This window comes from Arvicanthis niloticus, chromosome 4 (genome assembly GCF_011762505.2).
Source record: "Arvicanthis niloticus isolate mArvNil1 chromosome 4, mArvNil1.pat.X, whole genome shotgun sequence".
In the NCBI taxonomy this organism is placed as follows: Eukaryota; Metazoa; Chordata; class Mammalia; order Rodentia; family Muridae; genus Arvicanthis; species Arvicanthis niloticus.
In genome coordinates, this window is record NC_047661.1 from 21104457 (window position 1) to 21130407 (window position 25951).

Below are 25951 nucleotides of genomic sequence, written 5' to 3' on the forward strand. Positions count from 1 at the left end.
CTCCCAAAGCCTCGAAAGCACTTTCCAATCTCTCTGGCTTTAATTACTCCTCCTCTTTGGAACCCTCTCTTATCTACTGCTGTCTAAGCTTTTTAGGAACTTTGTAAATTCCACTTCACCTTTTACTTTCATAGCCCCTAACTGTTCCCAAAGCAAAAGGATGCACACTGCATTTAGGACAAACTGGCTGATCTCAACTTCTCCTAAAATGAGGTGATACCACAGAGCAAAGATGTTCTGCACTGTTTACTGCTTCCCCAGTAAGATTATGAGTCATGACCATTCACCCTTTCTTATAGTTTCCAAATGTTAAAAAAAAAAAAAAAAAAAAAAGACCCAGAAATGGAGTTTTTGGGCACTGTATCCATGACTCAATGATGATCTTGTAACAGTATCTTTGCAGGTCCTACAACCCTAAAACTTTCTTGAGCCTCTATGGAGAAAAAGAGCCCATAAACAGATGCCAGTGAAATACTAAGGGCCGCTTCTGTTCTGTACTTAGAGCTTCTGTGTTTTAATAATTCAGTGGTTCGCATAAGACCTCCACGCGACCCTCTGCTGCACCGTGCCCACAGCTCCCTGACTAGTCACTGCTCCGTGTTTTCCAAAGCTGGTATTTTCATAACATTATGTTCAAACCACAAGATTTTCTATTGCAAAAGTGATACTATCAATGTATTTAAATATATGTAAAATACCAAATATAATTTTAAAATATTCTTACCTAATCCTTTTTGTCCTGGATTCTTTGCAAAATTAAAAGTAAACTGGTAAAAATCCTTAAATCGTCCTGGTTCTTTCAATTCTTGTTCCATCTTGGGTATTTGGGCCTTTAGTTTTTCTATGCTGTCACATCTACATTATAAAATTAAGTTTATAAATGGTTAACTTTTCACTATAAATTAAAAACTTAACTTAATTATTTCTATGAATAGGGCTTACATTTGTTTCCTAGAACTTATGCTTAAAAAAAATCAGATGGGATTTCATCTTTTTACATAAGTCCCTCACTGACCCTAAAACCTTGGCGAGCACTATGCCCCAGATATGCATGGCTTCTTCCTAAACACACACAGCTGTGATACAAAGTGCAACTTACAGAGAAAATACAAAGCAAGAGACTAATCGGAACTAATGTTACAATAGTTATGCAGTAATTGAATGCTACCCGTGTGTTCTCTCTACAGAGAAGACACTGCTCTCTGGCATGTCCTAACTGACAGCACTGCTGTCTTTACACTTTAAAGTTGGGCCACCTGAACCCCCACCACTGTGGTAGCTAGGAAAGCCACTAAGTGACTAACAGGCAGGCAGGGTACAGTGGGGGCTGCCGGACAAAAAAACAGCTTATACTTCAGGCAGGACAGCAGGACAGTTTAAAGTCTTACATCTCTACTCAAAATGATCCCCAAGTTAAAACTTAGGGATTTTTTTTTTCTGGAAACTTTCAACCAACAACTTGTGAACACAGTGAACTATGAGTCACTAAAACTTTACAAAAGCCATGGATGAAGGGAAACTCTTGTCTAGAGTTGGCGTAAAAAAGAAGACAAGGTCCACAATGATGAAATGTTAGAATAACTACTCCTAAAAGAAACTGGCTATTCTTTTTAAATATATTAATTTACTAAACTCTCAACACAGGGACTTACAGACTCCACTCTGCATCCATGAATAGACAAGGATATACAAAATCTGCCCCGTCTCCAACTCTTTTACTGTGGTAGGGACAGCTGGAGCTGCAGGTAGTCCAAGGAATACCTTCCAAACTAGGCCTCTTGCTAAAGATGTATTCTTCTTGAAAACTTGCTTTTAATAAATACTAGCTAAAACCTGTACTGCCTTCAACTAAATCATTTAAAGCAGAGTTAGGGTTTCCTCTATGTTTACAAAACTTTCAACATGTACCAAGTAACTTTCCTCCTAGCAATGGCCTTATGACATAGTGTCCTGTGTCTTAAAGATTCCAAACAAATCAACCCAATCAATCCTCTAAACACTTCTATCTTCCTTCTACATTCTCTGTAACATTTCATAGAATGCACTGTTATTATATTTTCCATAAGCAGAGACATTGCTTTTCCATAATTCTAGTGAAATGTGTCTCTGACAGAAGCCCAGCAGCACAGGACAAGCTGGCTTGGCTGTAAGACAGGGTGGGCACATTACTAACTTATTGTCTCTTCCTGTAAGCCCACCCTGCTCTGCCCTGCTTTGTATTGCCAGCCACAAACCTCTGGACATCATTTCTCTTGCCAGCTCATTCAGTGTCAGGGTCTACTGACTACAGGGTCTACAAGGCTAAAAGGCCAGGGGAGGAAAGGGAACTTTACCCAGGTTGTTGTCAGTCAAGGGAATGGTGTTAGTGTCAGAAAGGTCCCAGTGCTACCAGTGCCGACAACTCCTACAGTAGGCCCCCACTCCCCACCCCCACCTGCCCCTGCCCTCTAACCAGTTTTATCCACCACAGTAACAGCTTCTGAGCAGGCATCCTGCTCTTGCAGCTCTGCCCTCTTCCCAGGGACTGAACTGTGACCTGACTGGCTGGCTCACTTCATGAAGCCCAGGGGTGGCAGCAGCTACCGCCACCCTTCACACATTCAGGCTCTCTCTTACATGGTGCAGCACTTCTTTAAATCTTCTGTGGTCAAATGACTGAAGAGGCTGTGTCCTGACTGCCCAGCTTTCCAAAGCCCCTCCAACTCAGTAAGCAGAATCCTGCTTGTAGTCCCGACTGGAATATCACCTGCTTTTATTATCTCTTATGGGTCAGTAAACTACTTCCCTCACAGAGTGGTTATGAAGAGATAGGCAAAAGAGTTACTGGAATAAAGCCCTGCTCGGTCAATGTTAATTTTTTGGTTCTGTTATATTTTGGAGATAGGATCTCACACTGCAGGCCAAGCTGGCCTTGAGCTTCTATGTAGCTGAGGATGACATTAACTCTTGGTCCTCTTGCATCTGCCTTCCAAGGGCTGGGATTCCCACCGTGCGCAGCTTTCAGACTACTTCTGCAGTCCCGTCAGCCAACTAGCAATTGTCAGCAAACTTTTACCTGACTTTGCAATCTACTTATTCAAACCTGTTCACTAACCAGCCATCGAGGCAGTAAGCAGAGCCAAAAGCATTTAATAATTCTACAGACCCTCTAGTTCTTAAAATCTACATTTCTATCACCAGAATATACAGCCTCAAAATAGGAAATAATTGTTCATTTTACTTTGTTATGTTAAACACTAATGTCAGATAATTTTAATTCTAGTGACTCCTAGGAACAAATAACTGGAACAATGCAGTTAGAGAAGGCTACAAAATTTACAGGCATTTGGCAAACCCAGAAAATACCAGGAAAACAACATACTGACTCAGTACTCTTTGTAGTCTAGTAAAAACTTAAATTTCCATTTAAAGCAGAAGACAAAACTGAAGACGAAGCTCCATCGTCTCCTAGAGAGTGCCTGGTCTCCTCGGGAAGTTACATACTCACCCTAACTCTGTCATGCCATCCATGAACTCCTGTTTGGAGAACTCGCACTGTGTGGCCGCCCTGAACTTCCATGCAATGATCAACACACTGATGCTGGCTGGATCGAGGGCCAGATCATCACAGAACTGTTGTATACCATCTATTCCAATTTTATTTTCATCTTGAGGGTCTTTAAAAACACCAATACAAAATAACATTAGTGCCATCCTTTGTTATATTCATAACAAAAGATACTGTCCCATTTTCTATTTTAAAACAAATCACAATATACCAGAGACATGAAGCTGTATTGTTTTCACAAATGTTTCCCCATATAACAGCCTACATCAGCACACCCCTAAGTAGTACTGTTAAAGTGTACAGGAAAATGTAAAAGTAGTCAGACATTTAATTTTTAAAAATCTCACTAATGGAGCCACAGGCTTGGTGCTGCACGTCTTTAGTCCCAGTACTAGGGAGGCAGAGGCAGGCAGATTTCTGTGAGTTCAAGGTCAGCCTGGTCTACAGAATGAATAGACAGAGTTACATAGTGAGATATGTCAAAACAACAACAAACGAACAAAGAACACACACACACACAGTCATCTATGTGAAAATGTCACACACACAAATAAAATCAGACATGCCTATACAGGGACAAAAGACTTTTAAGTCAAGACACTCATATTTTATTAAGTATTCAAAATTAACCAGTGTTAAATTACAAACTCTTTTTACTTAAAACAAAATTCATTTTACCACAATTGTTCAAGTCTTTAATCTCAACAGTTTAAATATCTAATGTTTACAAAAGGAAAGCTGTTTAAAAAACTGGACACATGCAAAGAAAGAGGTTCTTCTACACTGCTGGCAAACACGACTTGCTAAAACAACGTAAAGTGCACGGCTTCCTCTAATGGCCCCGCCAGCAGCTGAGACAGACACAGATACTTATATCCAACCATTGGATTCAAGTTGGGGACCCCTATGGAGAAATTAGGGGAAGGACTGAAGGAGATGAAGAGGAGGGTAACCCCATAAAAAAATCTAGCAGTCTCAACTAACTCGGACACATGGGAGCTCCCAGAGACAGAGCCACCAGCCAGGAGCACACACTAGCTGGCCCAAGGCCCCAAGCGCATATACAGCAGAGGACTGCCTGGTCTGGCCTCAGTGGGAGGAGATGGGCCTAAGGGGGATTGGGCATGGGGTGGGGGGTTGGGAGAGGCACTCTCTCAGAGGCAAGGGGGAGGTGGGATGAGATGAAGAACTATGGGAAGGGGGACCAGGAAGGGGGCAATAGATGGAATGTAAATAAATAAAATAATTAATTAAAAAAAGAGAAAAGATGTAAAATATCTGGTAGTGATTATCAGTTACAATAGTGTACAACAGGCTGGGTATGTAGCAACACTTTTGAGCATGAATTATGGATATAATAAAATCCCATTTGGGGGAAATTTTGAAAATAACTCTCTATATATCTGTGTAAAAACATAAAAGACATGCATGTATCCATACTGGACTATTACATACCCTGAGGAGAATAAGAAACAGATAAACAAACTGTTATCCTGTTTTTCTTTTTTTTCTGCTTTTTCCTTTTTCCAAGATAGTCTTACAATTTAAGCTAACCTTGAACTCTCAATCTGACTGCCTTCACCTTTGCGATGAAGGCTTGTATCACTAATCTCAGTTGTGTGGCTTTTTTAAAGTATGTGTTACTTTACAAAAAGTTATTATACAAGACTTTCTTAACCCTGGCTCAGCAAGTTTTACAAACACAAAGGAAAAATTGCCTCCACTCTTCCATTCTCAAACTGCAGAACAGGGGAGAAGACAAGAAGAGATTAAGTAAAAAAGAGGAGTTCCCTTCCGAGATCTTGTGAGTTCCAGGATCTGCTGTAGTTCTCATGAGTACACTGAACTCCACAATCTGGGAAGACAACAGCTGAGAGCAAGCCCACGACTTTTAACATTAAATCAAATACTCACCTTTGTATCTAGTGTACAGTTGTTCTAACTTCTTCCTGTCCAACGATCCTTTTACACTCTCCCGTATATAAAGTTCTGGATTTTGAAAAAAATTATCTGTTGCAACGTCTAACTTCCAGTCATTTTGAGAAAGACAACTTACTGCAGTTTTCTCACTAGATTGTGTGAAGATCATAAACTGACGAACTTTATCCTTCTGCGATGATTTCAACTTGTTCTAGGAGAACCAGAAAACAAACTGAAACTATGTAGTATCACTACACATTTCAATGTAGCTAACTGTAGTCATTAGTAAGGTTTCGTTTTTTCCCACAAAACATGGAAACACTTTTACTAAGACTTATTTGTGATCTATCATTATCAGCAAGACAATTTAAAAATATCTGAAAGACAAAGTTTGGTAGAGTTCTGGAAAGGTAAGGAGGATGGAGACAGTACAGGGGAGCTCAACCTCCTTACATCAAAGATGACATCCAGACAGTGAGCCAAAGCACCATGGGAACGGAAGTGAAACAGGCACTGGCTGCAGTCCTAACGCCCAGTGCAGCACTACCTGCCTGGGTTTGTGTTGTCCAGCAAACAAGAATGGAGTGGTGAACATCCTACACTTCTCCTAGTTGGTATTTACAAAACATGTAACTCTTAGGAGAATTCCCTCACATTTCCCTCAAATAAGAAGTACCTATCATACTTCTATCCAACCTTTAAAAGGGTTCTTTTAATTATATATTTACTCTCCTCCCTCCCCCCCCCCCGTGTGTGTCTCTGTGTGTGTGTGTGTGTGTGTGTGTGTGTGCTCGGGCGTGCATGTGCATTTAAGGGCACATACATGTCAAGATGCTAGTATGACGGTCAAAAGACAATCTGTAGTAGTCAGTTCTCCCTTCTAACATGGGGCAGAACTCAGGCCATCAGACTTGGTGGCTGGCAGGTGCCTTTCTTTACCAGCTCAGCCACCGCACCCGTCCCTGAGATACTTTTCTCTTACTAGGATTCTTTCCCTTCTGTTTTCCTAGAAGAAATCATCTCTTTTACTTTGCTTATGCCTAAGAGGCTTTGTGTTTTCCTTTTTCACATGCCCTACACTGACAAGGATCCACTTCTGACTGAAACCCAAAGCAAAGTAAGACAGGCAGTAGGCTGGCTCTCCACTCTGCTGCTGTCAAGAGCCGTGCCCTCCCTCCCACTGGAGCCAGTCTCCTGTTCAAGGCCCACTGCACTCTTAAGTCCCAATTCTGTCTTCTCAGCAGAAGTAATCTTCGACTACTGCAATGTAAATGGCGGATCAAATGCATTAAAGATACAGTATTCTGCAGTCTAAGCTAAGCTTCACCACTAAGAATCCCTGAGGTTCTGATTTGGCCCAAGTGACAGATCACAAACTTCAACTTAATGACTGAACATAGGAGAGAACAGATCTAGAAGGCTAAGTAATTTGTTCATAAAAAAATCACCCAGCTTTTGTAAAAGAAACGAGAGAACAAAAGAGCCTCAGGAATTCAAATCCTAGTGATTTTTCTAGGCCCCTTCCTACCTGAAGGGCATTCTGAGAATCTCCAAGAGACTCAAAGACAGAAGCTGTGGCACTGTCACAGACGGAAAAGAAGCTGCACACTCACGGATGGAAACAAACTTCTCACAACATGAACTCCATCATCTCTCCTTCACTGAAACAAGGACTGTAAAATAGACTATCTTCCTGTACTCTGATGACCTACCAGCTCTGCATAGCAACCCCATTTACAGTCCAGTGATCTCAACCCACAGGTCACAACCACTTGGCAAACTACCTCCAAAGACATTTACATTTCAACTCATAACAGTAGTAAAATTACAGTTATGAAGTAGCAACAGAGATATCTTTAGGGCTGGGGGTCAGCACAACATGAGGAACTACATAGAAGGGTCCCAGCATTGGGAAGGCTGAGAGCCGCTGCTGCAGCTCATCACAGGATGCATCTCTCAAAGACCTAGGAGTATTCATATCCTTTAATGCACTGTTCAGTGACAATCCTGATGAACTAAACCAAAAAGGAAATAATTTAAATCCCTGAAAGTTAATTAACTGAAAGTAAACAAGAAATCTATTTTTACTTCAACCGTGGAAGTTTTTCTGAAACGGCATATTTTCTGCTTGGGTATCACATTTATACCCCTTTAAAGTAGCTGAGTGCTCTTGGGCCACTGCACAATGTAGAAAGTGAACCTGGAAAGTACTTTTGAATTAACCCTGATATTATCTTTTGTAGCTTTCTCTCCATTCCCTAAAGTTGGAGGCAGCAAGACAATGTGCCTTATCTGGGACGTTAGTCCAACAGCACTGCTGTTGCCAGTGTGCTGCTCCCTGCTGAAGCCAGGAACCTAAAGGTTAAAAGGCACAACATAAACAACTTCTACAAGCCAGGAACTGTTCACTGCATTGGTGGCTTCCTAATGGAAGGCTAGACATTAGAAAATGGTGAGGGAAAAGATAAAAGACTGCCTTATCCAACTATCAACATTACACAAACTATTTCATTTCATGCCATACATCTTAGTTTTAAATACAATTAACGATTTCATTTGGTTCAAGTATAAATTTTTAGTCTGCGAGGAAATAAAAACATTCTTAAAAGGGAGCTGGTTAGCCATGTGTAATCTCCTAAAAACAAATGAGCAGCACCTGGCACACAACTGATAGGGGGGCAAATTGGACGGTAAGGAGACGTCCAGTGTCTGCCTGCTCTGTAGTGTCTGATAAGCAGCCTGCACTTCCTGTAACCGGCTGACAGCATTCCTTCCAGCTCAGCACTGAGAGCAAGTTTAGCCAGCACCTCCCTCCAGGAGGATGTACTGCTGCCACAGGCTCTCCTAGCTAAATTACACCTGGCCCTGCCCAGGCCATTCACAACTAACATTCCCAGCTCCTTTTCCCAGGCCTCACAGGTGGTTCTGGGCAAGAGCATGATATCAGAAGTTTGCCAACCTGAGGAAGAGGAAAAGGGTTACTAGATTAAACAGAACTCTTGGGAAGCATGAAACAAGAGGGTCTGGAGAAAAGACTGAAGGGGAAGAAAAATGGATTTTTCTTTTTCTTAAACTTGTTTTTTCAAGGCAGGTTTCTTTGCCTATCTCTGGCTGTCCTAGAACTAGCTCTACAGGCCAGGCTGGCGTCAAACTCAGAGACCCTCTGCCTCCTGAGTGCTGGGATTAAAGGCATGTGCCACCACACCTGGCAGTAGTTTTTTTTTATTGCTATTAGAAACCTAGTGGAGACCTTCTTCCATGAGACAGCCTCAATGATTCAGTAGTCAATGGTGAAGATGAGATTTCATGTATTTAAAGGGCTAGAACAGTGGCTGGTAAATATGACAAGCAGTCCACTCTTCAATCCTCGAGTGTTAAGGCCACTAAGATACTACCAAGTTTCCAAGAAAAGTCAATAGTGCAAGGACATGCAATACTCAGGCTGTGTTAAGAGTCTTGTTTTTATTCTAGACCAAAAAGGAAAAATGAAAGGTGAGGGGTGGGGTGGGGGAGAAAAAAAAAACAGAAAATTTCCCATAATCTGAACAGTAAAACTCACCTGTTTGCTTTATAAAATAAAAAACAGCCACACTGTGAACACAGACCACTCTGTGCTTAAGCTTCTGTGTTCCCTCCCCTCCTTTTTAAACTCAATACATTTAAGAATCATATTGAGAAAAATTCTTTTCCTAAAAAGAGTGTGGCTTAGCAGTAGAGTACACACTGCAAATTTAATCCCAAGGCACCAAAATGAGTGGTTTATCTGAGAAAAAAATTAAATATAGTATTTTGGATCTAGCCAAACAATATTTCAAGCATATTTTATCACTGAACTCACAAAACACAGTGACTAGATTAACAGAAGCCCAGTATTACCCTACAGGAAAAAGTCTTAATAGTAAAGTCGAGAAAGTGTTCCTATTATGTTTCTCCAAGAAAAACCATGGACATGGAAAATGGCTTCCTGGCCAACTAACGCCTAAAATTTTCAAAACAGAAATGACTTTAACGAGGACACGGTATTTGTAAAAAAACAAACAAAAACCTGATTCATTCATTTATTTCCCTCCAAAATGTTCATCTTCTTATCCCTAAGTTCAACTTCCATCTCAACTCCATTAAAATACTCAGGCCCACAGTTTCAAAGAAATGGTTTTGTTTTTAAAGTCTGAGTGTTTTGCTTGTAGGCATGCATGCACACCAAGTACCTGCAAAGGTTGGATGAGGGTACTGGATCCCCTGGGACTGGAGTCACAGATGATTGTGAACGCCCATGTGGATACCTAGCCTGGGGCCTCTTAAAAGTCACCTCTGTGGGTTTGGAATTAATTTTTGAAATGCAGTATCTAGTTCATAAGAGTTAGTGTTTCAAAATATCAGAATACCTTAATGAGCACAGAAGGCAGACCTGTGTGAGTTCAAGGTCAGCCTAGTCTACAAAGCAAGTGCCAGGCTAACATGGCTACTTAGTGAGACTCAAAATCAAAATAACCTTTTCGAGCATGTGTCACTATCATTAAAGATTCTGTGTGTCTGTAGGCGCCAGTAAGATGTCTCTGCCTGTAAAGGCACTCCCCACCATGCCTGATGACAGAGTTCAATCTCCCACAAGCTGTCCTGACTTCCAAATGTGCACAGTGGCAGTATGTGCCCCATACATAAATAAATGCAATACGTTTTTGAAAAGTTCTGTTTGGCTATTCCTATGTGATTAGCATGTGCTTAACATTTTTAGGTTCCTATGAGATTTTTAAATGCTAGCTTAGGTCTAGTGAGTTACTTTTTCTTATGTAAGACCAAGTCTGCTGTAAACACAGTTCAGTGTTACTCATACCCAAAACACTCAACTACAAATGGCCCTCCCATAGATCACAGGCCAAAAGTGCAGGAAAAGTCAATTACATGGGAAGACTTTCACCTGGGGACAAAGTTCTACTCCAGGGAAGTCAGGCTAAGGTAAGAGTAAACTGTGTACATCTTTCCTTTCACTGCAGAGGTACTAAAGCATGGTTTATTGAAAATTTCTATGCTGAAGCCCAGTTACGGCAAGGTTCCCACCCCACACTGTACCTCCTAATTGCAGTATGATTTGGAGAAAACTAATCTCTGCTTCAGTAAACAAAATATTATAGTTCTAGGCATTGAACTTGAATTAATTTAACCTTAACTTGTACATAGTAATGATTCTTATTAGTCCATAAATTAAGCAAGAATATCGGTGGACACAGGGGTAGGCAAACAAAACATATTTAAATAGTAAATGAAAAATAATGACCATAACCAAAAAAACTAACAGCTTGTGTTTCAGTTACTACTGTTTCAGACTTTATGCTAGCCACTTACTCTTCTTTTCTCTTCTCCTTTTTGGGAATCGGGGGACCCAGAGGAGAGCTAAGATATCCCTCTGTGGCCACAGGCTAGCTTGAAACCTGACAGTCCTGTCTCAGCTGCCCAGGCTGGGTTTAGAGTCAATGGATCATCTTGATTTACATATAAGGACTCTGAAAAGTGGTCTCACTGGGCCCATCTTAAGGAAAAAATAAATCGAGTCTCAAGAGTAGCATCTACACTCACCAAAAAGAGAACTGGTACTGACAGTATGGTGCCCAACTTCAAAGAACACAGTTCTTATACTCATTCCACACATACCCTCCGGTAACCATGAGAATACAGGTTACACCTGTGCAAACGCTGATTCAGCAGAAAGTGCAGGGAGTGGAAGGCAGCACTCTCCATCCATCCACACTGTCAGAATCCAGAGCTCCCTGCTCACAGGTAAATATCACCACTCTAACACAGACTCCCCAAACACTGGCTCCCAGACTAGTACCCAGGCTAATACAGGAACTTACAACATCTATTTAGGGCTCTGCTGGTAAATGGGTAGGGTTATTTTTAAGACAAATAATAAAACAAGAAGAAAAGTATATTTATGGCTCCATGACAGTCTATTTTTAAACAGATGACAATCTATAGCTTTGAATAAAGAAACAAAAAGCCTATAGCTACTAGAAGAAGTCAGTGTTTCCTTTTCCAATGAAAAAGGCTTGACATTAAATATAAACAGACAGGTTAAAAACTTAAGAAACTGGGTACAATTTCCAATACTAAGTTAAATGAACCTGAATACAGAATATTCTTTTTCATTATAATCTGTAGTATAGAATACTTACTTACTACTAGACCCGTGTGGGTTATTCATTTTTTTAGTTTCCTGCACCATCTGAGAGATGTGCAGTATCCTGCTACTGGGTGGGATATGGAGTACTCTGTATAATTTCTGTGTACAGTGATATAATCAGAAAGTTCATCTATAGGACTCAAAATGGTTGCATAGAGTGCTGCTTGCATTTTTGAGACAGGATCATGCTCACACTGTAACCCAGGCTGGCCAAGACCTCACCACGCAGCCTTGAGTAGTCTTGAGTCCACACAACCCTGTCTTGTCATCCCCCCTGCTCAATCACACCTGACCCTCAATGGGTTTTAACATTTAAACACATTTCTCTCCATTACTCCTTGAAATTGTTAGATTACTCCAAAGATGGCTGTTGTTGAAAATGGAATAATATCTTGATTTCCTAACAAAACATGTTTGACTATTTAAGTTATTTTTACTAACTTCTAGTTACATATGGTAAAGGACAGAAACAAGCTCCTTCAACTTTACTTTTGCTGGTAACTTCAACTGAGCTCCCCTAACTCCCTGCTTGACCCGATAACGAGCAGCCATAATAGCCATCATTCCTCTCCAAGCTGAGTGGAATGATATATTTTGCTCCAGCCACTTGGGAAGCTGATATAGAAAGATCATTTGAACCCAAGAGTTGGAGACTAGCCTTGGCAATCTCATCTCAAAAATAAATAAAAATTAAATTTTTTTTTCTCTTTCCATAAGTATTTTTCTACAAAAAATAAATTAAAAGACAGAAAAAAAGAACCCAAAGAACTGAGTATTTTTAATTTTTCACAGATAACTACATAAAGATCCTTAAAAAGTAGAACCTAATTTTAAGATTCCTTATCTACTCAGATTTTAAATAATACTCTTATAATGCAATAAATACTCTAAATGTAAGATGGAAACTGCTCCTGTGTCCCATATATAGCTAAGGATGACCTTGAACTTCTGACCCTCCTGTCTAGGCCTCTAGTGTGCTGGGATTACAGGTATATGCCACCATGGCCAGCTTATAGATACATGGGAATGTAACCCAGGGCTTTATAAAGCACTCTATCAACACTCAGTCCCATAAATGGTTATTAAAATTAAAATACAGCAACCTAACAAGTAGTATATACTTCATCAACTGATCACTGTGCTCAATGGTGAGGGACTCAAAAGTGTAATTCAATACTTTTTTTTAAAAAAGAAAATTACTATTGAAAAATAAATCTCTTAAATTGTTACAATTTAGACTCACAATACTAAAACATTTCCCAAACATACTGAAGATGGCTTTGGTGAGCTTTCTCTTGGCTGAGGGGTACTAACCTAAAGTAGTGTGTCAAAGCAATCACTTAGCTACTCAGGAACTTGTTTCTGTCCACACAGCAACTGAATCCCACTTGGAACTGTTTCTCTTCATCAACTGTCATGGTCCAAACACCACACAGTGAGTGCTATTTATGTTTTGATTTGTTGTTTGCTTGCTTGCTTGCTTGGAGGTAGGGTCTTACTATACAGCACTGGCTATCTCTGAATTCATTATGTTGTGCCGGCTGTCCTTGAACTCCCACTTGTGAGCCTCCTGTCTCACCTCCCAGCATGCTGCCATTACAAGTATGCATCATATCATCATCATGTCCAGAACTGCACATCTTGTCCTTTAAAAAGAGTCTTTTCTTGGGCTGGGGATGTAGGCAATGGTAAGATACTTGTTTACCATGCACAAGCCTTAGTACCTCAAAAGCTGTGTGTGAAAATGGCTTCCCTTGATTTTTCTTTATATATGCCCCAACCTAAAAGACCCAAATAAAAAGGCACTAGACTCAAGTGAGTCCTCTCTTTTACAACTTAAAAAAAAAAAAAAACCAAACTCAGTTTATTTGCAATGTTTTTCACCATATACCAAGACTTTTAATTTTCAATTACATATTTAATGTTTATGTCAGATCATTTGATTTATAATAGAAGCAACTTGGATTCGATGTAAGAACCTAGAGTCTGACAAGCCAGAGATTCCTTATCAATAGTGAAAAATTGCTTGCTTTTTTTTTTTTTTATGGGGGGGGGGGGTGAGAACTAGGGAGAAATCAAGAATGGAGTTAGGGACCCTGTTTGTAGTCTCTGTTCTTTCCCAAACCAGCTCTCCTTGCTCACATCACTAACCCACCAGACATTTGCCAGCTCCGCTGACAGGAGGTGGTAATACTGCCTACTCCACAAGTGGGCGTAGGGATACATGGTTAGCAGCTGTCAGACTAGCATGCACTATGTTCTCAAAATCTCAATTTCTTCTCTCCTTAAAAGCCAAGTTTTCTGCACACAGTAATTGATGTAGCAAATCACCCAAACATCCAACAACTTAAGAATATTTTTTTAAATTACCCCTAGAACAGCTAGAGGAAAATGTTGTATTAAACATTACATAGTGAAACAGAATTCAAAACAAACTTAATGAGAGTCCTGTTCTTAAAGGACTATCATCATATTGTAAAAGGATACCTGAGACAAAAGAAAAGCTGCCATACTGTTCAGAGTTTAGCAGTGCTTCCTGTCTCTCTTGGAAGAAAAACTCTGGTATCTTTCCAATGTTCACCAGGCAAAGCACAACCTATTACTTCCCAGTTTTGCTCTAGTGACCTCTTCAACTCATGTCACACATTGCTCTAGGCTACCAGCCTCCCAGATGCACTTCTGCAAGGCTTCATCTCTCAACTCCCCGTTTGCTCAGGTGTTATCTCATCAGTCGTGCAGATAGGATTTTGTTATTTTGTATCCACACTTCCACCCGGCCCTAGTGCTCCTCTGGTCATTCCCTTCCCTGGATAGTGTCTTGCCCAATAACATGTAACACCTTCTAACTGTAGGGAAAGAAATATATACGTTTATTTTTTGACTTTCCCAAGATTTCTGTCTGACTTTTCCAGGTTTCTGTCTGATATATACACATATATCTCACAATGTGAAGTACATGGCAGATACCTAATGAATACCAAAAGCAATCAGACCCTTTTTTTAACTTTACTTGTGGATATATAGAATATATGCAACAAATTCTAATGAACAACCCAGAACAGATTTACACACTGCATTTCAGGGTCTGCTATTTGCAGAAAATATAATTATACATTTCAAAGTCTATACATTTTAAACTCATTAAAGCAGTAATTAACAACCCATTAATTTTAATTTTGCTACTTAACATAGTTATTGTAATAGTTATTTTCCTATTTATTATAATTTAATCTTAATGCAATTTTCAACCATTTTTCTAAAGTTCATGTGATTTTAAAGACTTATTTATATGTACCACAAACATCAGCAAATGACAGACTGGGAGAAAATAGTTACATTTTTGTAACCATCTTACAAATCTGAACCTCAAAACCTTCTGGAGCCTCGATTTCTCCTTCTGTAAAGGGGCTGGGGACATATCAAGTGATCTAAGACACTGTAAGTCTAAAAGCTTCTGTAATTTATAAAAATCTACACATATCTTACACATTTAAAAAATCATTAGAATCATAACATTACTAAGCTTGGTAGAACTTTAGAAGTTTACAAACCCAGTCCTGTCATCTAATAAATAAGGAAAAAACTCAGATGTTTTGAATACTTCTTAAAATACACTTGCCTATCATGCATGAAACCCTGCCGAGGTTTGATCCCAGCCCTGGGCTATTTTTGGTCTCTGTGTGAGTATGAGAGGTAGGTAACTGGTTCCCCCGCCCCTTATAAAAATATGAGATATTCTATTATTATGTCTTTCCTAAAACTGACAATAATTCCTGTTGTAGACATTAGTTGCGGTGCACATACCAAAAACAAAACTAACATCCTCACCAAACCGTTTAATAACGTTTAGAAAAACAACTATAAATTTATAATGAAATACTTTTACTGTAAGATTCTTATAGACCCATATGGGCTTTCTAAACTAACAAGATCATACCAAGACAGTAACATGTGACATTAAATGAGTCAAGGCATATAGAAAGTGCTTTAAATTAAGGGCATCTTAATAACCAGTACGACTGCATGACGTATGGCTAAGCTCCAAAATAAGCTAATTTAATATTAACCAAAGGAACAGAAGGCTACAAGTTCTAACCTAAAGTGAGTTCTCATTAAAACAGCATGAATCCTGTATTCCTAATGAGCACTGGCAGGCACTGTGTTCGAGGGCAGGTGTCTCTTGTGGGCTGTGGGAAACTGCATTCGTACACGTGATGAATGTCCATCAGAGACGCGCGCACTGTATTATTTCAGCCTGCTAAAAGCACCTCAGTAAGAGAGTGGAAACTCTTGGGGGTTCAGGAGTAATATTCAAGGCCTGTTCAAATAATTAAAGGAGAAACTGTAGACTCTTTGTTGGGTCTCTGAACTTTTACTGTACTCTCAATCCAAACACTAACCTGAACTTTCTTACAAATATCAAGTTTTACGAACTTAGCACAGAAGAGAAATCTTGAATATATGGGACCAAACCACAAAATACATGACACCAAGGCAGCTGGAGGCTGGGGCCATATAAGTGTCACTGAGCGAAAACAACCCCCCACGACTGAAGACTGGGGCATACACCCTCCCCAAAGAGGCCTTTCAGCTCTCCGGAGCAAAAGACTTCATCGCTTTACTCTTCTCCAAGCGGCCTGCCTGCCGGGAACTCCAACAAGGTGTGACTGTATACTTCCAAACTGAAAAGCAGTGACCAGCATCGCCAGGTACTTAATGACAAAGGACTCAGCTCACCACGGCGTCTTCCAGCTTCCGTGACTTTTTCTCACCCAAACAAAAACCAGGAGAGGAGCAACTTGACAAACTGTTTTTTAAGAATCACAAATGGTCCCTAACTGCTATAATAAAGCAATTACTCCTCCCACCCCAAGCAAATAGAGCAGGCGCTCGGAAGGCAGCAGGTCTCGGGTCCCCCGGCTGCACTTCCGTCCGCAGCCCGGAGCCTCCCAGTCCCCTCGCGGGGACCGAGCCTCAGCCGAGCCGCCCCAACTCCCGGGCGCCTGGCGCCAGCGCGGACCGGCAAGGCCGACGCCGGCTCGCTGGGGCCGCCAGCACCGAGGGACCCGGCCGGGACCAGGTAGCGCCAGGCCCGCTGCCCAGGCGCCGCCCGGCCGCACAATGGGGCGCGGGCCGTCCCCCAACGCCTCCGCGCCCGGCCCCGCTCCGGCGACTAGGCCCCGCCGCGCTCCGCTGCCCGGCCCTCGCGTAGCGGCGGCGCCGGGAAGGGACAGGCCGAGCTGGGCGCCGGCTGAGCAGCGGTAGCGGAGCGCAGCGGGGCCGGGGGCCCGGGCCGGGCGGCACGGCGCCGCGGTGCCTCACCATGTTGGTGTCCTCCGGACCTCTCCCCTCCTCCTCCGGCTCCGCAGCGAATGGACGGCGGCGGCAGCGGCGGCGCCTCTCACGGGCTCGCCGGGCTCCCGCTCATGCGCAGTGCGGCGGCCCGCGGAGCGGCCGGGCCGCGGGAGGCGGAGGGCGCGGGCCCCGGGGTGGGCGGCCTGGCCTGCCGGCATCCGTGGCGCGAGCGGCCGGACGACCCGGCCGCCCGGGCTGAGGACACGCGCTGAGACCCGCGCGGCGGGCGGCCGCGGACACAGTGAGGACGAAGCGCCGGGGCCCTGCCTGCGCCCCCACTCAGAGCGCCCTCGTCACGGCCGCGTCCTGTCCTCCGTGCGCTCCTAATAGCTCCACGTCAGAGTTCCCGGGTAAGTTTTTGGAAGAATCCGGGAGACTATTGCGCCTAGAGTCACTGTCATGCCTGGTGGACGGGCAAAGCTTGACCTAGCCTGGCTGCTGAGCTGCGGTCCACAGGACGCACGTGTGCTGCAAGGAGAAGGAAATACAGTACTCCCTGCAGAGGACGGAAATAAAACAAAGGCACGGCACTTAGAAAAGGCTGTCCAAGATTGCCCAGGTTTGTATATGGCACCCAACAGTACCATCCGCATCTTCATCACGAAACGTGGGTCTCCCTTCACCACCGGCAAACAACACCAGATCAGCCCTTGAAGTTAACAATCTTCCAAGTTTCTGTTAAAACAACAGCTCCTCAAGGCTTCCTGCTACTGCTTAGAACTAGCCACGTGGTGGGAGCTCCCAGAGTCCTGCAGAGGCAGATCTTTGGCACTACAGACCTGCTGTCACCCATTCATTCTTTATACCGTGTGTGTGTGTGTGTGTGTGTGTGTGTGTGTGTGTACATACACACTGATGTGGCTAGCTTCTTGCTAGGCCATAAGAAAATAACAAGTAGCAAAAGCAAGGGTGAAACTGGATCACACTTGTGGATATTCTCTAGGAACTCAACCTAGCAACCTAAAATATTAACGAAGAAGACTCAGTCTCTTGCTACACTCCATTAGACTTTATTGCAGTAGCTTGTAGGTTTTCTTAAAGCTCTCTTTCCCTATGTGCCAATTCCAAGGGGCTGATTTTTAGTTCCACTTGACCTTTTTCTCTTCTGCATTTGAACACATTCTCCTACAGTTTCCATAACTTTTCATAACTTCACTTATTTCTAGTCTCCTCTCCTCTTACCATTCTTCTTTGCTAGCTAAACTCTGGCTTTTCAGTGGTGGGGTTCCCAGAACCATCCAGAATCTCTTCATATATTCTTTTTCCTAGACCCTGCCCATATTCCAGTGAGTCCTACTTCTTAACTAAAGCTCTGCAGTGGCATGTCCTAAACACAAATTCTGCTCATTCCACAGACCCCCCCAAAGCTCTACAAAGCCAGAAAATTATCCCTAAACCTGCTTTCCCCTGCTTTCTCGTCACACACACTAATTATCAGAACTGCACACAATGGTTCTACCTCATCTCCATTAGTCTAAGCTGGACAATTTCATCACCTGAGCAAACCTGTATTCTAGCTCTGCCCCTTAACAAGGGTTCCTCTCTCATCAGGACCCTCTTTTCTCCATCCTCCTTTGAAATGGGGTTTCATTATGTAGTCCAGGCTAACAGCCAACAGTCCTGCCTGAGCTGCCTGAGATTACAGGCAAGTGTGTCCTCCACCCCATCTTCTCTAGACTTTTCCTTCTGTACCAGAGTTGTCTGTCTGCAATGCAGACTGGAGTCTCTTCCTCGAAGTCTCTGAGAACTTTCCTAACAAGAGCCTCTCTGGAGTCATAGGCAGCTCTCCCCCTCATCTTTCTACTTTCTTTGTTATGACGCTCCATACAAATGCAGCTCCTGTTTCAGTGCGAGGCTTATCATACTTCATATTTCCTGGCTTGGTCTTATTTTGTCCCTGACACACTATGTCACAAGAGTGAGGACTCCCCAAGTATTGTACTATCTAAGTCTATAACACTCATGCAGACTTCAGGTCACAGCTACACTCATTTTGTAGGGAGCACTGAAATACAGAATGAGTAAGTAACATGCCTAAGGTTACACAGCAAATAATAAAGCTGGGAACTAGACGCAGACAATCTGCTTATGATGTGTTCTCTTAGCTACTATAGTTTATATCTTTGGATTCTGCAATTGGGGCATCTCCTTCGCAGTTTCATGACCCCTGGATCAGATTTAGGACATCATCTGATAATCATTTGCCTCCAAAGCCAGGGCAAAGATCTGATCACACCCATCTTTGAGGTAATTTTGTTTTGTTTTTATATGGGACCATTGTTGCCATACAATTTGTATGGAGATCAGAGGACAACCTCAGGTGTCAGCCCATGCTGTCCACTTGTTTAAAAGCAGGGTCCCTGTTGTTTTTCCACTTGATATGCCAGACCGGCTGACCCTTGAACTTCTGGGGATTCTTCAGTGTCTGCATTCCATCTCCCTGTAGTAGTGGGAACGTGAACTGTGTGACCTACTTTTACATACTTCTGGGGATTTGAACTCAAATCCTCACACTTATACAGCAAATGTCTTACCCACTAAGCCAGCTTATCTTTGAGTTTTCAGTGTTGGGTAAGAAGCTGACCTGTATCTTTCTCTTGTTCTCTCTCTGTCTGTCTCTGTCTGTCTGTCTGTCTGTCTCTCTCTCTCTCTCTCTCTCTCTCTCTCTCTCTCTCTCTCTGTCTCTCTCACTACAGTAGCAGTTGTATAAATTAAAAGAAAATAATCAAATAATCTAATGCTCTCCATTGGTCTTAAGACTGCACAGAGCTGTGGGCATACAGCTCAGTGGCAGAATGTTTACCTGACAGATCACAGTAACAGCTGGACCCGGTGTGATGGCACATGATGCAGGTGTAGGCCAGCCTGGTCTACATGGCAAGTTCCAGCTCAACCAGAAGCACACAGTGAGAGCCTAGCTCAAAAAAGTTATAATAACAACAGTGTCCATGCTGTTTGTTCTGTTGTATGACAGTCATGCTCCTTGGCAGATGCATATTATACACATGGTCATATGATAACGCAACAGCAGTTGTGCCCATCCTACATTTCCAGGTTACAGAACCAAATTCAATAGGAGAGCACTAACCGTTGTTATTGATAAGCATGTTCATTAAAATTGTCCTGGTTACTGTTTTGTTTTTTTTTTTAATGGAAGGTTCCTGAAGATAAAGCATAAGTTACAATATTTGATTAACAGAAAGGTTCTCATTAACATGTTGTTTCAAATACTTATTATTTTGCAAATACAGGAATGCGTGTTTGTGTGTTGTGTGCAGGTGTGCACATACCTTTTGCACACATGTGGAGGCCAGTGAGGAGATCAGATACAGTGTTCTATCACTCTAGGCTTTACTCTTTTGAATCAGGGTCTCCTACTGAACCTGGATAGGGAAGCTGCCGCAGCCTCCAATGGTCCTCTTACCTCAGCCTCACCCCCATGCTACTGAGGTTACAGATCGGCATGCCTAACTTGTATGTGGGCACTGGGATCTGAACTCAGGTGCCCATGTTTAAGCAGCAGACTCTCTTACCTACTGAGCTCTCTCTCTAGCCCCGCAAATACATAATTTTAAAAACTACTTTTTTATAGCAGTAATTTTGGTTCAGTTAAAAAAAAAAGCTGAAAACATCTGGCTGAAATCCAGTGTTGCATGCATGCATACACACATTCTTTTTACACCATAACTATAATGGCATAGTATTTGTAGATAGGTGACATTCCAAGGTAGGACCAATTTGGAAAGCATTGTTGCAAAAGCTTAAAGTTTTCATGTTAAGGTGAAACTCACTGATAAAAATCAATGCAACTCTGTTTACTGAAACATGTACAACCAAGTCTATAATTATAGAATCTGTATTTAGCAGAAAGAGAAGAAATCTGAAAAGACAGATTGCTAACCTTTCTGGTAGTTCCTTTATCTAAAATGAAACCTGCAGACTAGCTCTGTATACCCAACTGCAGTTCTGAGGCATGAGTCTGAGCCACAGAGTCACCAGCGTCTCACTCATAACTTGGGTGGATGCAGTTCAGTCCTGTATTTACGTAAAATGGGCTTATTGTATCCAGGCTTGCATATCCATAAATGTGTACTGGCTTTGACTGTTGCACCATATTTTAGCCTGAATAAAATAACATGTAGAGCTTTCTGATGCAGAAGTATAACGTGTGTGTGTGTGTGTGTGTGTGTGTGTGTGTGTGTGTATGTGAGTGAGCGCATGTGCTGGAAATTGAACTCCAGGCCTCACACATGCTCAGCACACCTGTGCCTCTGTGTTTTACTCTCAGCCTCCAAAATATACATGTTTAAGGGAGAAGCCTTTTTTGAGGATTAAACCTTATGGCTCACGTGGAATCCGTGGTGGCCACAGGCCCCAATTCAAACCAAAAATATAAGATATAGGCTTAGAAATACAAGCCTTTGCTGTCCCCTGCCCCAGTAAACGTTACCAGCGAAGCTGAAGGAATGACTGCCTGGGACTCTTTCCTCCACATTCGGAACCATTCGAAGAGGAATCCTTAATCAGGACAAAGGGAAAAACCTCAGGGAATTAGGCATCATTATCCAATTAATAACAAAAATGTAATGCTTTGGTGGGTCACCTTCTAAATAGAAAATAGGAATATTCACCAGAACCAGTCTGTCACCTCAAGGTCCATGCGGATCTGCTGATTTTAGCTGTTTCACACTCATGGTAGAGGATTGGGCTTGGAGCAAGTGACAGCTTGGACTGGGTGGTTCATCATAGGAAACTCAAGACTGTCACTGCTGATGTCACAATGTCCTACTGTCCCAGAGTGAATCTGCCTCTCTACCCAAGTAGGCTCAGTCCTTCCTAGATGAGACCCCCCTCCCCCATCTGCTCAGGTATCCATCCTGAACAACTTTGTCTCAGTTTCAATGGATGAATTCAATGTGGAGACCATGACCACTGAAAGGAGTCCACAGAGCAAGGCTGATGCTCTTGGTTCCTCAGACATCTTCTACCAGGTATGGCAGAAGAATACTATTATTAAACTATTACTGCTTCCTATCTTCAGTGAATGGATAGCACACAAGGTATAAAACTCTCTTTCTAGGGCTTGGTATTCTCAAGTAAAAATGAAAGTATTGTGTTAATTTTAATAAAATTCCACAAAAATCTTGTCTGTTTGATTGATTGCTAGTGAACTATCCCCCAGATCAGGGGAGTTGCCAAGTTTGCACACCTGTAATCCCAGCTTGGGGAGACTGAGGCAGAAGAATCTTGAGTTCCAGGCCAGCAAGAGCCACACAGTTGAGACCCCATCTCACAAAACAGAAAGAAAAAATTCAGGAAAATATAATCAGTCTTACCTGCCATTCTGAGTGTGTGACATTCATAGGCCACCATTGTTTCACAAATGTAACACCACATGTGGGAAAATGGGAAACTATTTTAAATTCATGGTGACATTTACAAAAATTTTTAAAGGCCTCATCTATCATTTAACACTACATTTAACCCAAATATATGTTTAATGTAAAGTATTACTGGGATGTTTTATGTTGTTTTCCAGGTAGGATTTGTGTTGGGTGAGTACTCGTGCCCGAAGCACATCACAATTCAGAAGGATTGCGTTCTTCCACCCAGGTCCTGTCTGTAGGAACAACTCTTAAACTTTGGTCAGCACAGGCCTGGGCAGTGATTGGCCTGAAGCAGAAGCTCATCAATCATGGGAAGTTAGTATTCTGTTTAAATTATTATTGAGGGTTTTTTTTTTTTAATATGTGTGGGTGTTTTGCCTACAAAATGTCTGTGATTCTTGAAGCTTAGAAATAAGTGTTGAGTCTCCTGGGACTGGACTTAAAGACAGTTGTTAGCTCCATGTTCATGCTGGAATTTGAACCTGGATCCTCAGGAAGAGTATTCAGTCTCTTAATAACTGAGGCATCTTTCCAGCTCCAAAGTTATTATTCTTACCTTCAGAAAATAAAGACAAAGCAAAGTAAATCTGGAATATTTATGTATGGCCAATAGAAAGCACAGACATTTAGCACTTGGGAAGTTAAAATAGTTCAATTGGAACAAAACATTGGACAAGAGAAAACTAAAATACAATCTTAGTAACCATCTCAGAGCTGGAGGCACAGCTCACGTGATAGTGTTGCCTACCATGTAAGCAGCTCTGGCTCATTTCCCCTGGCAGCCGTAATCAGGTGTGGTGGCATACCTTCTAATGCCAGCACTCAGGTGGGGCAGAAGAATCAAATGTTTGTCATTGGCTATATACTTAGTCAGAGGCAGCCTCAGCTATATGAGGTACGGTCTCAAACGTGTGTGTGTTTGAGTGAGTGTGTGTGCATGCGTGCATGTGAATATCTTTAAGTGTGTATAGGGAACTTGTTTTGAGGTACTGGGGATTAAACCTAAAGTCCTGTGTATGCCAAGCATGCAAACCCTCTACCACTGAGCCACATTCTAGCCCTCTTTTTACTTTTTTTTTTTTTTTTTTGAGTCAGAACCTGCCTAAGTTGCCAAGCCTGACCTTGACCTCACCCCTAATTTGCCCTGACCTTGTACTTTCCTACCCACAGACAGTGATAATTTCAGAGGGAAATAGTTTCAAAGAAATTATTTAGGACAAATGGGAAGAATTTCAAGAATTAAATTTCTTTGCAAACATTAGAAAATGGAAAATATCAGACTCAGGTTATGCTAAACGAACAAGAATCATAAAAACAACTAAAAGCTGCCGGGTGGTGGCGTACACCTAATCCCAGGAAGTGGAGGCAGGCAGAGCTCTGTGGGTTTGAGGCCAGCCTGCTTTACAGAAGTAGTTTTAGGATAGCCAAGGCTACACAGAGAACCCCATCTGTCTGCTTATATTATGAGATGATCATTTTCAGGGCATATCTATTCAGAAATAAATGTCAATGAGAAAAATCAAAAGGCAAAGAAGCCCAGTGGGTTTACTATATGAAAATTTAAGAACCTTTTAATGTAGCATGAGAGATGAAGGAGAACCTTTTAGCACAATTGATAGAGGAAGTGACTGGGCTAGACCCCTTATGCGTGGGCTGTGGTGCAGCAGCTTCTGTTTGACCAGCAGTGAGATAGGCTGTCACCTCAGCTTACTAGGATGGACCCAAACTGGATTTTAGAGAATTTGATGTTTGAAGGTTGTCTTTGCTTTTGTCTTCTGTGTTGTGGTAGAAGAGGTCCCATGGTTTTCTTGATAACCCTGACTACAAATGGGATGGGTGGGGTGGATGTTGACTGTGGAGGAAGGAAGCCTGAGGCTTGTGACTGGGCAGGCCTGCTGAGCTCTGGGTGTGAGGGGGGAAACAGCACAACCAGCAGGTCAGGCCTAGCTGGAAGAAGCAGCCATTGGGAGGGGTTGAGAGAGAGGTTATATTTATTCTTCATCCCTGGACTCAGCCCTACAGAGTAAGAGCATAGCCTTGAAGTAAGACAATACCACACTCCTATGCAAATGAGCTGGGCTGCATTCCTGGGGTGAATTCCGTGGCTCACATCTCAAGATCTAAGTTTACTCGAACTGAGCCAGGGGTTAAGTTGGCTGATTTGGGGCCTGAGAGAGGCTTTGGCTTATTTGAGATGGGGGGTGGTGCATATTCAGTAGAACTAATAAACAGCTTTGGTAAGTACAAAGTCACTGGGGTTGGAATTTTCAATGGCACCTCTGCTATCTGAAGGTCAGACCCGTTAGTTTTCTGTTTGTTATTGTTTTACAGGTTTTTGTTTTGCAACTTGCAAACTGGAGTATGACATAGCATTTGAAGCTTTTGACCTAAGCCTGAGGGTTGCATGAGCTAGTCACAGAAGGGAAATATGTCCCACTTTGTTTATCACTACATGACTGGGCAAATGACACCTCCCTTCTCTGAGGTCCACTTCCCCTGACTGGAAACCAAAGTTTGACTAAATAAATACTTAGTCCTTCCTGTGCCAAAGTTTCTGGAAGTATAGCTGTTTTCAGTAAGTCACCTGTTTCAACATACAGAACATCTGTGTGTCACTGCACTCTAGAATAGAAACATACAGTTCTGGCAGACCTTCCCAAGCTACTCAACTAGGAGTTCTGTGTCAAGCCCTATGGAGTCTGTGTGAGGTGAAGTCTCTAAGAAAACTGCAAGTAGGAGAAGGGGGGATAGGAAAGGGGTTCTTGGGTGGTGGGGGGAATGGGGTAAGGGGATAAAATCTGAAATGTAAATATATTATCCAATAAAAAATGAAAAAAAAAAAAAAAAAGAAAACTGAAAGTGCTGGGGGGGGGGGGGGGGTGGCGTGCACAGCAAGCAGAAGGTTAATTTGTCAACAGGAGAGGCCAGTTTGAGTTGCCAGACTCTGTGCTTGAACTAAACTGGTCATTTTATCTAGAGGTGATAGTGGCCTATTTCCTAACCTCTTCAGCTCCAGGGTCCTCATCCGTGAAAGGCCCACCTCATAACCTGTGTTCAGGGTAAAGAAGACAATGCAAACAGTGCAAGCTGACAGGCAGTGTTGCTCATTCTAGAAGAGGTAACATGTGAACTGGGGTCTGAAGAATGAACAGCAGTAAATATCAAGCTGAGATGATTCTGTTTTGTTTCTAAAAACCAGAAGTTTTATATGTCAAGATTAGTTAATTTGGAAAGAAGCCGTTCTTTTCAATTGCATTATATTTGTATTATACTGCATCTCGCAAACTAAACAATAACCCAAATCAGTCATGATCATAACAAGTATTGTATGATGCATGACGAAGCCAGCATTGGCTAGACAGTCTGATCTCTTGAAACACTAGGTTGACAGTTGACATGCAGATTCTTCTGACAGCCAATTGGCTCTTGGCATCTGGAGACACTAAACAGCAGTCTACTTGGTCATTCATAAATGTCTGTGCACCGCTATGACGTATCGCCTCTGGATCTTAAGAGAATGTGATAAGAAGCTGGGATGACAGTGGCCAGTGATGACTCAGG

At 42.2% G+C, this 25951-nt stretch overlaps 1 protein-coding gene and 1 long non-coding RNA gene across 5 annotated transcripts in view; one reads left to right on the plus strand and one right to left on the minus strand.

Annotated features, from left to right (window-relative positions):
- Dcun1d1 (defective in cullin neddylation 1 domain containing 1) overlaps positions 1 to 21765 on the minus strand; it is a 44260-nt gene extending 22495 nt beyond the window's left edge. Inside the window, exons 1-4 of one of the 4 annotated variants that reach the window (XM_076932288.1) lie at positions 21635 to 21765; positions 5462 to 5678; positions 3488 to 3656; positions 725 to 855 (exon numbers count right to left, since the gene is read on the minus strand). In XM_076932288.1, the coding sequence (XP_076788403.1) occupies positions 725 to 855; positions 3488 to 3656; positions 5462 to 5636 (475 nt within the window). In that variant the 5' untranslated portion in view covers positions 5637 to 5678; positions 21635 to 21765. Of the gene's footprint in view, positions 1 to 724; positions 856 to 3487; positions 3657 to 5461; positions 5679 to 16385; positions 16773 to 16970; positions 17120 to 21453; positions 21517 to 21634 lie in introns of those variants that run through there. The other 3 variants (XM_076932287.1, XM_034500117.2, XM_076932289.1) reach the window with 3 other exon arrangements.
- Positions 17701 to 25102, plus strand: LOC143441966 (uncharacterized). The gene is made up of 3 exons (XR_013109774.1): positions 17701 to 21994; positions 22543 to 22705; positions 24722 to 25102. It is a non-coding gene; the product is annotated as an uncharacterized LOC143441966 (long non-coding RNA).
- The last annotated feature ends 849 nt before the right edge of the window (positions 25103 to 25951 follow it).